General features: G+C 42.8%; 1 protein-coding gene across 2 annotated transcripts in view; it reads right to left on the reverse strand.

Moving 5' to 3' along the window:
- The window catches only part of PHEX (phosphate regulating endopeptidase X-linked), a 176,973-nt gene that overhangs the window by 30,923 nt on the left and 132,156 nt on the right, over positions 1-13,894 (reverse strand). For both annotated transcript variants that reach the window (XM_006260602.4, XM_059720851.1), the window contains 2 exons: positions 13,130-13,233; positions 963-1,021 (listed from right to left, as the gene is read on the reverse strand). In XM_006260602.4, coding sequence (XP_006260664.1) covers positions 963-1,021; positions 13,130-13,233 — 163 coding nt within the window. The remainder of the gene's footprint in view (positions 1-962; positions 1,022-13,129; positions 13,234-13,894) is intronic.

Here is a 13,894-nt window from a genome sequence, read left to right on the forward strand (position 1 = left end):
AAATGAGTACACTCCAATGCAGAGAAGTTAAGTGACTTCCCCAGAGGCACAAGCTATTCAGAAGAGCTGAGACCCAGCATGTGTGACTGCTAAGTCCCTTCTTTAAACACAAGACGTACTTCCTCTCTATCTCCACTGTGCTGTTTTCATTACATTATTCTTAAGAATTACTCCACTGCATAATAAGGAGTGAGTTAGAAAAATGGTGGGGGAGCCAACTAGCAATCTTTGACAAGGCTGTGTTATGGTACCCCAGCTGTATGCAAAGCCTGCAGCCACAGAAGGGGAAAGGGAATGAACTCACAGCTGGGAAATAAAAGAAGAACCATAATAAAAATAACACAATCATCCATACTGCCTTAGAAATATAGACTGAATATCGCCAAAGCTTCTTACAAGATCTGAATTCAAAATCCTCATCATAATGAAAGGAAATTGGACACCCAACCCTCCTAGACAGCTTTGAAAATTTCAGCCATAATATCTCACAGCACCTTGAAACTAGAAAGTGGTATGAATAGGCCAGCTAGCCAGAATGTCTTTAAAATAACTGGAGCACTGAAGTTAATGCCAGAGGCCCATTGTGCTATGATTATGAGATGAGAATGTCACACAGCTGAGACAGAAGGCCAAATGTAGCTCTTGAAAATATTGTTTATGCCCATGGACATCAAAGGAGCTTTGCATATGTGATGGAGATCAAAATGTAACTTTATTGATTCCTTTGTACCTGTTTTTGGTACCAATATGCTGTATTATTGAAAGATTATGGAATGAATCACTGTTCATATTTCCAAAAGTAACTTAAGTTATTTTAATTTGTACATGGCCAAGCAGACACCTCTTAGGGATGATTTTCAGACTGTAAAGTGTCATAACTCCTAGGGCAGTCATATGAGAATATACAACCTTAAAACATATCTTTCCAATACATAAGGAAGGGATAAAGGTCAGGTACTCACTGATCTGGTTGGTAGATGCACTATAGAAAGCATTGACAGTAGTAGGACTGGTAAACCACCTGTACAAACAGTAGTAAAAGAAAATATATTGGTTGTCAGTGCTCAGAGCTTATGAATGGAATGAACAAAAATAAAAGGCTAACTCAATCAAATGGCACCAAGAAATTAAAAACCATTAGCTGCATAAACAGTTAATTATTTCTCCCATTTCACATTTGCTGTCATTTAAATCTATTGTCTACTGACATTATTTTAAATGAACTTAGTAAAGAAGTGCTTAGCAGATTAGGAAGAGGCCACATTGGCTAGCACTTATTGTATTTTGTGTTCTTTTAAAAATGATTTTAGAGTTTGTAAAGCTGCCACTCAATGCCAGCCTTAGAGACAGAAGTCCTTTATTTATACAGAACAAAAGCAATACAGACAGCAGCGGTGCAAACTTCTCTTCAGTGCTATAACATACTCATGGAGAAGCTGCCTGCAGAAACCAGAGGAATGAGTACATAGGAATGAGCAGATAAGCCTGTTTAGTTTTGGCCTCTTTGAGCTTGTCTGCACAAGGACAATGACAAGTCCTAGCACTAAGGGGCCTGTGTGCAGGGGCAAGCCCTGAGCAGTCTCAAGGGCATACTTCTGGGTTTTGCCTGTTTTTGCAGGTTATATGGGGAATGCTCAGGCACATTGATACCAGGATTCGCTGCTTTGCAGTAGAAAAGCCATTGCTACAACTTTTGGCAGGATGCCTAGTCATGCTACTTAGGATGATTTCAGTGATATGGCTGAAAGTGCCCTGGGCAAGAGAACACAAGGGAGGTATGGGCTCCCTGAATTCTAGCAGAGCTCCCCGCACACCTGTTGCAGCTGCTGCCACAGGGGCTCCCAAGAAGCCACCACTCTGGTGCACCCTAAATCAGTGCCTTAATACGTGGTCTATTCACATATTTCTAGTTATGCTACTGTATAGACATGCCCCATTTGGGAACAGAAGTAAGAAACTACTTCCCATTTGGATGGCCTCTGCTTTGCTTTTTATCACTGGGCCCCTGGCAGACATTACATTTTGGATGCGATTAACAAGCTAATCACATCTCAAATTGTAACCCAGCCACCCACTCAGGCAAATAATGGCATCACAAAATGCAAAACCACATGCAATTATTTTGTGGCTGGTTTCCATTGCATTTTAAATTGAACATATGTCAGGGTCCTCACCATGCAGCCTGATGCTGGCTGAATGTCAAGGTTCTGGGACCAGTCCCAGTACAGTCCCGGGGCTGGGACCCACAATCGTTGACTGCCAGTGTCATAGGATACCCCCAAAAAATTTGAAATACTTAGGGCAGTCTGCCCTGCTCTCTCCTGTCATGCCTTGATGTGAATAGATATATAATGTGTGGGAGGCTGCCCTGATCTTACTATAATGACCACCTGACTTGTGGTAATGACCTTATGGGCCTATCACATGGCTCCATACCTCCTCTACACCATGTCCCATGCCTTGCAGATGGCATCCTTATTGATGTTCAACCTACTGCTGAAACAACTCCTAACTGGGCCTTCTGACCCTCGGCCTCTCTCGGCCCCACTCTGAGCTTCTGACCCCTCAGTCTCTCTCTTGGCTCCCACTCAGACTGCCAGACCCTTTGGTCTCTCCTCCAGCCTCTCTCTGGGTCCTCAAACTCCTCAGTCTCGTGCAACCACTTCCTGGGCTACTAGACCCCTCGGTCTCTCTCTCTGGCCCCTCTCTAGGCTGCCAGCTCCTTTTGGTCCCTTGTCCTGGACCCTTTTAGTTTTCCACATTCCCGGACACCCTCCAGGCCCTTACACCCATTTGGTCCTGCACTCTATTCCCGGCCCCTTGCTGTGCCGCTGGACCCCTCTGGTCTTACTATGCTTGCTGGGCCTCACTATGATCCACAGGCCCCTCTCACTGGGCCTCTGGACCCACACAGTCCCGGTCTTGCCTGGCCCCTCCCTGGCCCTCTGGACCCCTGTGGTCCACATGGTCTTCCTTACCAAGTGCTTTTGTGTCAAGGTGTGCTCCCTCTCCACAGGGTAACCCACAAGGCAGTGGGAGCTGAGGCTTTCCAGCACCCCATTGTCACCTTTCCCTGGAGTGGCCCATGCAAGGCATTTCATGGAGGCCACCTCACCACACCAACCAACTCCAGTATGGTACAGTTTTAGGTCTTACCCAGGACCAGTCTCCTGGCCTGCTTGATCTTCTTTGTCCCTCTCTGGGCTTCCCCTAGATGTCCTATACCCCTCCTGGGCTGCTAACCACCAGGCCCCTGGCCTTGGCTCCATCTCCACTCTGAATCCTCCATCTCTGGCCCCCAGCTCACTCTCGGACCCTTGTCCTTGATCCCTCCTCCTCACACACCCTAGCACCAGCCATCATCATCCTGGGCTGCCCACTGCTTGACCCCTCCCTCTTGTCTGTGGCCCCCTCACAGGGACCTTTGGCATCTCCTAGGCCCCAGCCCCACCTCCAGGTCAATCAAGACTCCAGGCTCCCGGTTCTGGCAGTCTCTCCCAGTGGGCTATTTCACCCTTTGGCTCTTCCTGGACTTGGGCCCCAGCTTGGACCATTTGAGGTTCTCAAAGTCAGCCCCCAAAGCAGCCAGCCCTCTCTTTTCTGTGGGTCTTCCCTCTTGGGCTCCTCCATAGATTATCCCTTCTCTGGGCTTACCCAGATTCCCTAATAGATCTTTCTTACCACAGCCCCCATTCCTTCTCTGGGCTGATCCAGGCCCCTCAATAGGCCCTGCTGCTCTGCCAGACTCACTGGGTTCACTCAGGCCCTTCTCTAGGTCTCTCACACATCCACCCCTTCTCTCCGGCCACGGACAGACATCACACACATAAACCTGTTTAAGTGATCAGAAACTAGTTTAAACCTGTAACAGAACAGATGTTCAGTGCACGTAAACCAATTTAAGAATGGTTGAAACTGGCTTGAGACTTAACTGATTTGGCTCAAACTGGTTTATGCAATGTCTGTCCCAGACCCCTTGCTGGTTTAAGATAAACCAGACTCCCCCAGCATCCTGGCGTGCTCTCTGGGCTGGATGGGGCTCTCTGCTCCACAGCAGGGCTGGCCCCTCCCCTCCACTCTGGCTGGAGCTCCAGAGACTGTGAGCTGCATCCCCTCTCCTCTCACCACTCCCTGCTAAGCAGAAATTCCCCCCTCCCATCTGCCTTGCTGAGGAGGTGTCTGTATATTAGCTAGCAGACCACATGCTGGGTATGGTTGTGCTGAATCAACAGGCAGAGTCAACAAGTAGCTGGTAGTGTCCCTCCATTGTTTTCTTAATTGGGTGATCAACACTGTTATCAATTCCCTGCTGGGCTAATCAGAGCACCTGTGGGAGCCTGGCCATGCCCCGCTCAGCTCCATGCTGTGGAAGGGAGGGTTGTTCTAGTACCGCCCCCACCCCCTGGCTTCTAGTCTGAGACACTGAAGGCATGTGCCTGCATTTCTGGGATATCTGTCAGGTTACAAGACTGATTTAGCCTAGCCAGGTTAGACTACCCTGCAAAGATTGAATCAATTCAGGCTCAGGCTTTTTGAATGTCTGTCCCTAGGCTCAGGGCTTGCCTAGCTCCTCAACAGGCCCACTAACTCCCAGCCCTTCTTCCAGGGCTTGCCTGGCTCCTCACTAGGCCCTTGTGTACTCAGCTCCTCATTCTCCAAGCTGACCTGGCCTCTCACTCAGCCCCTGTGCATTCAGCCCCCTTCCCAGGGTGCATCTGGCCTCTCAACAGGCCCATATCATAGTTCTGAATCATTAAGTGAAACCATTAAATAGGACATCAGATGTTTCATAGAATCAAAGAAGTAGGGTCGGAAGGGACCTTGTAGATCTTCAAGTCTGACTGCCTGCCTGGGCAGGAGGAAAACTGGGCTCAAGTGACCCCAGTCAGGTAGGCAGCAAGCCGCTTCTTAAAGACCACCAGGGTAGGAGCCAGCACCACTTCCCTTGGAAGCTGGTTCCAGATTCTAGCCGCCCTAACTGTGAAGTAGTTCTTACGGATGTTTATTGGTCCCTGTCTTAGGACTGTACCAGTTCACTTGACCTGCCTTTCTATTTGCCAGTGCAGGGGGTGCCCAGTATTATGATCCCAGATTTCCCCCTGCACTGGCTAATGGTAATGGCATAATTAGGATTTGATCCCTGATCGAAACATTATGGCATCCTCCCATAAATGTGCAGAATGGTGGGAGGCATGATTGTTGAGTTAAGAGAACAGATCTCTTCAGTAAACATATTCCAGGGGCCTGGGGAGGGTGTGATGGCTTTCAATAACTACAAATCAGTGGTTAATAGTGAAGCACTCTGTAGTGAGGTCCAGAGGATAATGAAAAAGGACTGAAGACCAGATCCAGAAAGGGAACTAGGCATAAGGCCCCCCTACCAGAATCTACAGCTCTGGCTGAGGGGTCTATATTCCCTATAAATATATGTTTGTTGGATTAGGCTTTTAAGTCACATATCTAACATATTGCCTCCAATTGGACTACTGACTCGAGTAAAGATACTGATTACATATTTGAACTGTTCTTTACACAGGTTAGTTAATGCTAGAAGATCACAGGAATCATAGGAAAGTAGGGCTGGGAGAAGCCTCACAAGTTCATCTAATCCAGGCCCCCACTCAAGGCAGGATGTAAAATGCTGCTCTACAAGTATTATCCTACACTGTCCCTCCAAAGTCACTTATTAACAAAAACATAGTTGATAATAAACTCAAAATAAAGCAGTAGCTTGCAAATAAGGATTTTCAATTGGTATTAATCTTTCCTTGTTATTCTTCATGTTGATACTTCTAAATCAACAGGGCTGTCACCAGCTACCAGGGCTGTTCAATTGGTGGTCTTTGGGCCTAATGCAGTACCCAGGGGATTAAAAAAATCTTGAAAAATAAATTTCAGTGAATGCTTTTACAATGACTCTATATTAAGCATTTTCATTCCCCTTTAGAAAGGTAGAATTTAAAAGTAAAATTTTAGAGAGGTTTTTTGTAGTACATTATGCATGCCTGTTCCTTAAGCCCTCATATGGATAAACATCCGGACCGGTTTTGGACCAGTAACAATAGTAGGTGCCTTTACAAAGGTTCACAGAAGTGACATAATAATCACTCAGTTCTGCATCCTGGACAGGAGGGGTTGTGGCAATGGCCAAGCTGGCAACAGCAACTGTGGCATCCATAGATGTACTTTTGCTTGGGGTGCATCTATGCTTTTAAAGCCAAATTCAAGAGACCACTTTATTCATTTCCAAAATAATTGGATTCCTGCCATAAGATCACCAAATGGTTACCTGAGAATGTAACTGGACTTGATAGCCCAGATGGCTCATTCCAGTCCCATGCTCCTTTCCCCGTGCCTCATACGATGTGAACAAACTCTTATACACTCAAGCAGGCAATATGCTGTAAGTACTAGGGGTGAGCAAAACGAGCACTAGTCGATTTGGACTCAGCCCGAATCAGGAACAGTGATTCGATTCATTGATTCGGATCACTGTCCCCGATACAATTTTGCCGAATCTGAAGATTCAATGCTGATTCGGAGAAGCAACTTTAAATGTTTTTTCTATATACCTCGAGGTACCAGGTGCAGCTCATGAATGCTCCAATGCTGGAGCAGATGAAGCGTCCCACAGGAGCACAAGGGAGGGGGTCCCCACATGCTCGGCAGTGAACCCAGAAGCTGACCAGAAGTACTTCCAGTCCACTTCTGGGTCCACTGCCAAGCACACTGGAGGGCCCTCCCACACCTCCCCGACTTGGTGGTCAGCCACAGGGGACCCTGGGTGCCCCCCCCAGACCCAGGAGACACCAGTTGCCAAGCTGGGGAAATGCAGGGGGTCCCCCCATCGAATTCAATTTGGCCTAATCCAGAAGCAACAGTGCTTCTGGTCCACTTCTGGGTCTGCTACTGAGCGTACTGGGGACCCCCCTTGCACTCCTGTGGGATGCTCCATCCATCCCAGCAACTTAGTATTCACAAGCCACCTGGTACCTTGGGGTATGTAGAAAAAACATTTAAAGCTGTGTCTATGTCTGAATCGACAAATCTTTCTCCATCTTTCCAAATCGATTCAGAGGGTTCCAGTTCCATTTGGAGAGATTAAAGGGTCTCCTGATTCAATTCGGATTCGGAAATTCAGCCACCAAATCAGGCCAAATCTCTGCCAAATTGAATCAGCAACCGAGCTTCACACAGCCCTATTAAGTACTCTCTAATAAAGGAGGTCTGCAGTGCTTCAATACTGGAAGCAAGCAGCCACTTCGTGCCTAGACATGGCTCTGCCAAAACTGGACAGCCTGTAGGTCAGGGGAAGAAGAGACTGGGTTGGGATCTGTTAAATATCTGCATTAAGAATGGATTTAAGAGATTGCACTGGGTGAGAAGAGAGTTGAGAGCGCAATGGCGCATATGAAGAAAATAGGATAGAAAGAATAAGAGAGCACTTATTGAGAACCTAGAAAATGTATCATGACAGAAAATTGAAAATGCATGCTGTAAGTATCACTGAAGTACACCATAACTGTTTTAAAATAGCATCAGCCTCTGAATTAGTTATCTGGTGAGTTATATTCTTAATGTGCTTTTGCTGCCAATTGCAATTCTTAGTTAAATTGTGCAATAAAGGATGGTATCTTAAAATGGTAGTGTGCTTCTCTTAATCGATACATTTATCTGCCTCTCTCTCGCACTTGATGTTTAGAGTTGTGCAGTCTATTTTACACTGCAGGAACCAGAGAATTAATCAATTAAAACATCAAAGGATGAAGTTATATGCATCTCTTACCCATCCATCATTTTGTAGACTCTAATTGCCAAGATAATGCTCCCTGCTGAGTTTATTTTGGAGAAACTGAAGACTCCCCTCCAGCCCCCAAGAGTGTTCTTTGTAATAAAGTGATGAAACAGCATATTAAATTAGGAAGATAAAGAAAGTCAGATGAAGGTTTGTGCTTGTGGTGAAGAAGGGTCAAGAAAAGGAAACATTTACTAGGATTGAAAATTTTTTTCGTTTCACATTCATTCACAATAACTATTAACCAGATTAACTATTTTTAATGATGTGGTGCAGTCATTTGGAAGCAACCATGCCTAACTGAGTGTACCTAACTTTGCCTCATCATGGAAGGGCCTGGCTTGTATTTGAAAGGGAGGTAACTTTGGAACCCCCAAGTGCTGTCAATTCAAGTCGATGAGTTATAGTCAAACACTTGGGGAATACTGAAACAAAGAAGTTAAAAGAGTGGAAATACATTATTTAGTCCCATTGTTGGTGCTGAGCATTTAGTCCCATTGTTGGTGCTACACTTTATGCCATGTAGTTCTAACTTCAAAATGAGATTACTATATCTCATTCTGCCTAAATTTCCATCTTCAAAAGCTGATAGAAATGTCAATTTATGCAACACTCAGCAGCCTACAAGAAAGAATGAACATTTAACTGGCTGCCAGTTCAGTCTGGATCCACTTCACATTCCTTATAATAACCATGAAGACTTGGTTTGGGGTCTGGCTATTTTGGAAACTGTTTCTTTCTCAATGAGGACAGAGCCCATGGTAAAATGTTTTGGGGTAATGAACAGAATATTCTGAGATCAGAATGAGCCAAAAACTTATGCAAAGCCCATTTCTTGCAAGCTTCCCATATTTAATGAGGGTTGAAGCATGACCTTGAATAATTTCTCAGTGAAACATTTTTTAACCAGATAGAAACATTAGCTGTATCCAGGGAGTAAGGGAGAATAAAAGTACCTTACTGACAACAATAGTGTAGGTCACAGATTTATACATGGCACTTGGGTACCACAGTGATGTGCATATTAAAAAGCAGCATCTATAGTTAAATCACTGAAATGCCATTGTTTTCAAATTAAACTCAACCTTATTTTGAATATCTTGTGCCCTTTCAATGAGATCAGATTTTATCTTATTGCACTAAAAAGGGAAATAATCATACCTAAAGACTTTATGAAGAAAAAATTATGTTTGTGTATTAAATTTAAAGTGAAGAAACTACTGTTGCTCCTTCTATTCTCTATTTGGGCATATATTCTAGATTCTTCCAAAATTTTAAAGCCATACTTGATTTTTCTATCCTTCCTGTGAGATAATATCTAACCATAAAAATAGAAGAAAGAACATAGCATCAACATTTCCTGTAAATGTCCTAACATCTTTTAGTTACAATTTTAATTAGTGGTTTCATCATCTGCTATTTACATGTAAAGAAATCATGTCCCTTTTGCAGCACAGCAATGTCCTGCAGCATCACAAGCAATCAGAAAAGCACTGAGCACAGAACTGTAGACTTAATGTCTGTAAAGAAGCAATTTCTATCAGAAATGAGAAAGGGCAACCTCTTCTAGCTGATATGAAAGCATTAACAGTGACTTTAGAGGATGTAGGTGTTCATATTTCCCTGTTACGCCCATTATTGTGGCATCAGCCCTTCTACCATCTGGAGTAAACATGCTGCTCTGACAATGTGAAAAGAGAGGATTGGAAGGCCAGGGGGAGAGAGAGGAGTGCAGGGAATGGCAAAAAATATAAAGCTAAAACTATTTTATACTAAGATGAGTTTTTGAAAGGACACTGGATCCAGATGAGGTCATTCAGGTGTACATGGGCTTGATTCTCTTAATCCAAAGTAGTGAAAAATAAAATAGCAAAGATCATTTGTAAAAAAAAGTCTACAAATGCATGAATCCACAGTTCACTAGAACCAGTTCAAAATAAAAGACAGCATAGGGTCATTAATAGTGCTTGAAACTGAAACACAGTACTATGAAGCCTTCTCCTATAAGAAAAGGACATAAAAGAAATTAGTAAAATGGCAGACTATCTTTAAAAACAATATTTCCTCATTTCACTTATTAATAATGCACTTTATTTTGTAATAATAAGTCACCAGGCATTAAGAATCCTTGAACAGGTTATGTGTTCTCTCTCCCTGGGTACAGGAACAGGGGAGGCCTGTGAAAGCTGTGGTAATACTGGACACACTAGCCCCACTAGATCACCGCTCAAAATGATGTTCACAGAATGGGAAAAAAGCCACAAGTGGCTTCTTAAGCCTTCCCTTTGACTGGACAGCCTAGCCTACCTACAGGATTACTGAGCAAATAACTTAGTATATCTCAGGCAGCATGCTCACTGATTTTCATGTGGCTAGAGTGCATGCAGGTGTGACCTTCCTGAGCTACAGCCATCAAAAAAGTGCAGTGGAAACCTTGGGACCTTGATTCCCAGTAACACCTATAAAGGAAAACTGGGAAATCACAGAGCACTAGAGATTACAAGCAACAACGGGGCAGGGATCAAGGAACCCTCAAAAAAATTGAAATAAAACAAAAAGGGACAAGGAAAGCTCAACAGATATAAATGGCTTCCTAGTACTTAGAGTTTTTATTGCTTTTTTGCTCATTCTTGTTTACACTCTGTCTCTCCCAGTCTCCCAACAAGATTGTCAGCAACTCCCCAGCATCTGAATTCATTTGAGCATGATGAAATATTTTGCCAGACTTAAAAAATCTTGGAGAAGATGTCCAGGTTTCAGAGGAGGAGGATTAATATTAAACAAGTGCCAAACAAAGAGGTATGAACATATTCATTCTAGTGTCAGATTTTGTCCTGTGGAAATAGAAACAAATTTTCACAGACACTGCTTATAAGTTTGCAGTGAAGGCTACAAAATATATATCCAGTCATTGAGATAACCAGGTTATTGTCCTCTGGACATTCAAATTTGGGTTAAAAAATAGGTGTGTGTATGGTCCTAGAAACAGATGACAAATCCTTTAAAAACTCCCATCTTTCATCCTCTTTCAGCTGGACTACTTTAACCTTCTCCACACTGCCCCAGCTTTCCCTTCCCTTTGCTCTAATCAGCTCAACTGACTGTAGATAGCATCTTTTTCCTTGTCCACTGCTCTAACAGCCCCCTTGCTTGAAGTACTCCACTAACACCAGTACTTATGTCATGTATGAGTTCCAGTGCCTCGTCCATCCCAATTGCAAGCTGTTCCTCTATACATTCCTGGTATTTTCTCTTATTAAAACTAGAGTCAGATGTAAAAACTAAGGGAGAGGGGGAATTTTGAAAATTCTTGCAATCATTTCCCCGTTTTTTGGAGAGGCACCTATGTTTGTCACAATGCCAACTTTCAATGAAAAAAAGATGGTCACGTTCTAACTGCAGCCCCCTATGTGCATCATAGGGGTGTGCGAAGCAGGCAGTATTCGATTCGGATTCAGCCTGATTTGTGATTCGATTAGCTGATTTGGATCGCTGTCCCGATTCAGCCAAATTGGAATCTGAAGATTCGATTCTGATCCACAGAATCAGCGATTCAGCCATAGACACAGATTTATATATTTTTTCTATGTACCTTGAGGTACCCGGTGCAGCTCGTGAACGCTGAGATGGTGGGGTGATTGAAGCATTCCATGGGAGCTGACTGGCTGGGGCATGAGGATGCTTCAGTGCAGGGTCAGCCTACTGGCTGGTCTGGCACTGGAGCACCCTCGTGCCCCAGCTAGCATGTCTGCAGTACACTGAGCCAGGTCGGAGCATCCTCGAGGTGGCAGGCTGACCCCCACCCCCACCCCCTAAGCACCTCCCACTTCCCTCCACAAGCAGGCAGGCTGCCAGCCAGGGCTGCTCTGACCTGGCTCAACTTGCTGCAACCCTGGGGGCACATATCAACATGCATATAGACATGCCCAGGAAGACCTACAGTCTCACTCTATGTGGCCATTAGATTTCTATATATCTTTTCTTAAATCTGGTTTTTAATATTGCATGCAAGACAAAGTCAGAAGAGAACTGATCTACCAGACTAGGGCATGAATAAGGTGATAGAGAAGCTGCCTTCAGGAAATCCTTGAATGAAAGGAGAAAAAAAAATAGGATAAGAGAGAAATTATTCAGTCTCCCGCTGAACAGTTCTTTATTTTTTAAGCATTCCAGTGATGTGACAGTTCTCAGAGTATGGCCCTAAAGGTATACATTTCAGAGATTACATCCCAATTAATTTCCTTCTAGTTGAAATTTTCCATCATGCCAAGACCCTATTCAGTGCACATTAGCGCAACTAAAAATTCCTTTCAAGAGAATGAAAGATAAAAAATGTTTATCTCCATTTCTATAAGAAAGCAAATATTATTTCACTGCTCTATGGTAGCTCATATTGGGCAAAACTAATATATTATTATGATCTAGCTGTGGAATCCAAGGATATAGCAGAGTCTTCAGAATTATCCCTTCAGGATTAACCCTTGCAATTTTAAAGCATCATGTGCATGAGATTTTAGCTGTGAATATTGTCACTGAAGTTAAGCTGCTAAAAGCCCTTATTATGTTTAAAAAATAGAGGGCCACATTCTTACTACTGTAGTAAGAAACATACTGCCTTACCCATTGAGTAGATTCACTGAAGTCAAGGAAACCACCCAGGGAATAAAATACAAACCAATATGTGTAAGGATATCAGAGTTTATAGAGAGATAAGATCAGCACAGTGATGCCGAGGTGCTTAATTTAAATATATATTTTTATGTACAAGGGCTAATTTTAAATAACATGATTAGACAACCTGATTTCTGTTTATGTTTTAATTAGCATTATAAGGATTTGATTACCCACCAGTAAGAAAAGAGAACTGATTACTTGCATGTGTTCTGGCATTCTGCATGTTCTCATGGCTTTTTTTAAAAATAAATTTTAAAACGTTAAATTAAATTAGTTCTCTTTTATTCCACATCACTACTATCAGCAGCAGGTAACTAATAATGTTGTCTGCTAATAGTAATTACTCATTATCTCTTAATTGCAATTCTATTAATAGAAAATGTATTGCATAAAATTCCCTGCTGTGTCATTCCAAATTCTTACTGTGACAAAAAGAAATAATCCAATTTTAATTGAAATTCCATTACCATTTTTAATTAAATACAAACTTTAAGCTCTATGCATATGAATAGTGTGTGCTAAATCATCACCACCCCAAACTTTTACAAAAGATTTTAAGCATAGAAATGTTTATACGCATTTCTGCATAGTTGATTTTTCTTCTTCTGTAGTATTTTTCCAACAGACGTGTGATTATATATATCATATTTGTCTACTCACTCAGTTTTTGGAACTTCTTTTCTAAGCCAATAGAAGTCAGACTGGGCCGTGTACTTGCGGGTCTGTAGTACATTGCCAAAATAGTCATTTTCTGAAAATTTCATCTGTATAAATAAATCATAACCATTGCTGAAACATGACCAACAGATATAGAGAGGACATAATTTTTTTTAAAGGATCTTTGACATTAACATGACAACATCATTTTTAGTTGTAATTGTTAAGGTAGTGACATTATTCACACTGCAAGAGCTCGGAAAAAATTCACACCATTGCACACAGCTGCCCAAGAATCTCTGTGCAGAAAAATACTTGAGAAATCTTGCTTCAGATAAAGGTTATGATCAGCCCCGAAGAGGAGGATACTCAGTACTCTGCACCCTGCTAAGGGAAGCAGGATGGTTTCCCAGTAAAGACACTGGAGACAGTTTTAGGAGTTCTGGGTCCCACCCTGTTTCAGAAGCTAAATGAGCCTCCCTAACACTTCACCTGTAAAACTGAAACAAGCAATTTTTGTCCATCTTAACCAGTTATACTATACACTGTTTGGGAACAGACCATCTCTTACAATGCATTTGTATAGCAACTAGTATGATGGGTCCTTGATATTCTGAGTAGGCCTCACCTCACATGCTATTATAATACAAATAATCCAAGTGTATCCCAAATTTAGACCAAAATAAGTAATTCAAAAGATAAGACCACATTCTCAAGTATGCAAGAATTAGGGTGCTTTACTTTTGAAGACAAGATATATATTGTATT

Source organism: Alligator mississippiensis, chromosome 1 (genome assembly GCF_030867095.1).
Source record: "Alligator mississippiensis isolate rAllMis1 chromosome 1, rAllMis1, whole genome shotgun sequence".
Classification (NCBI taxonomy): Eukaryota; Metazoa; Chordata; order Crocodylia; family Alligatoridae; genus Alligator; species Alligator mississippiensis.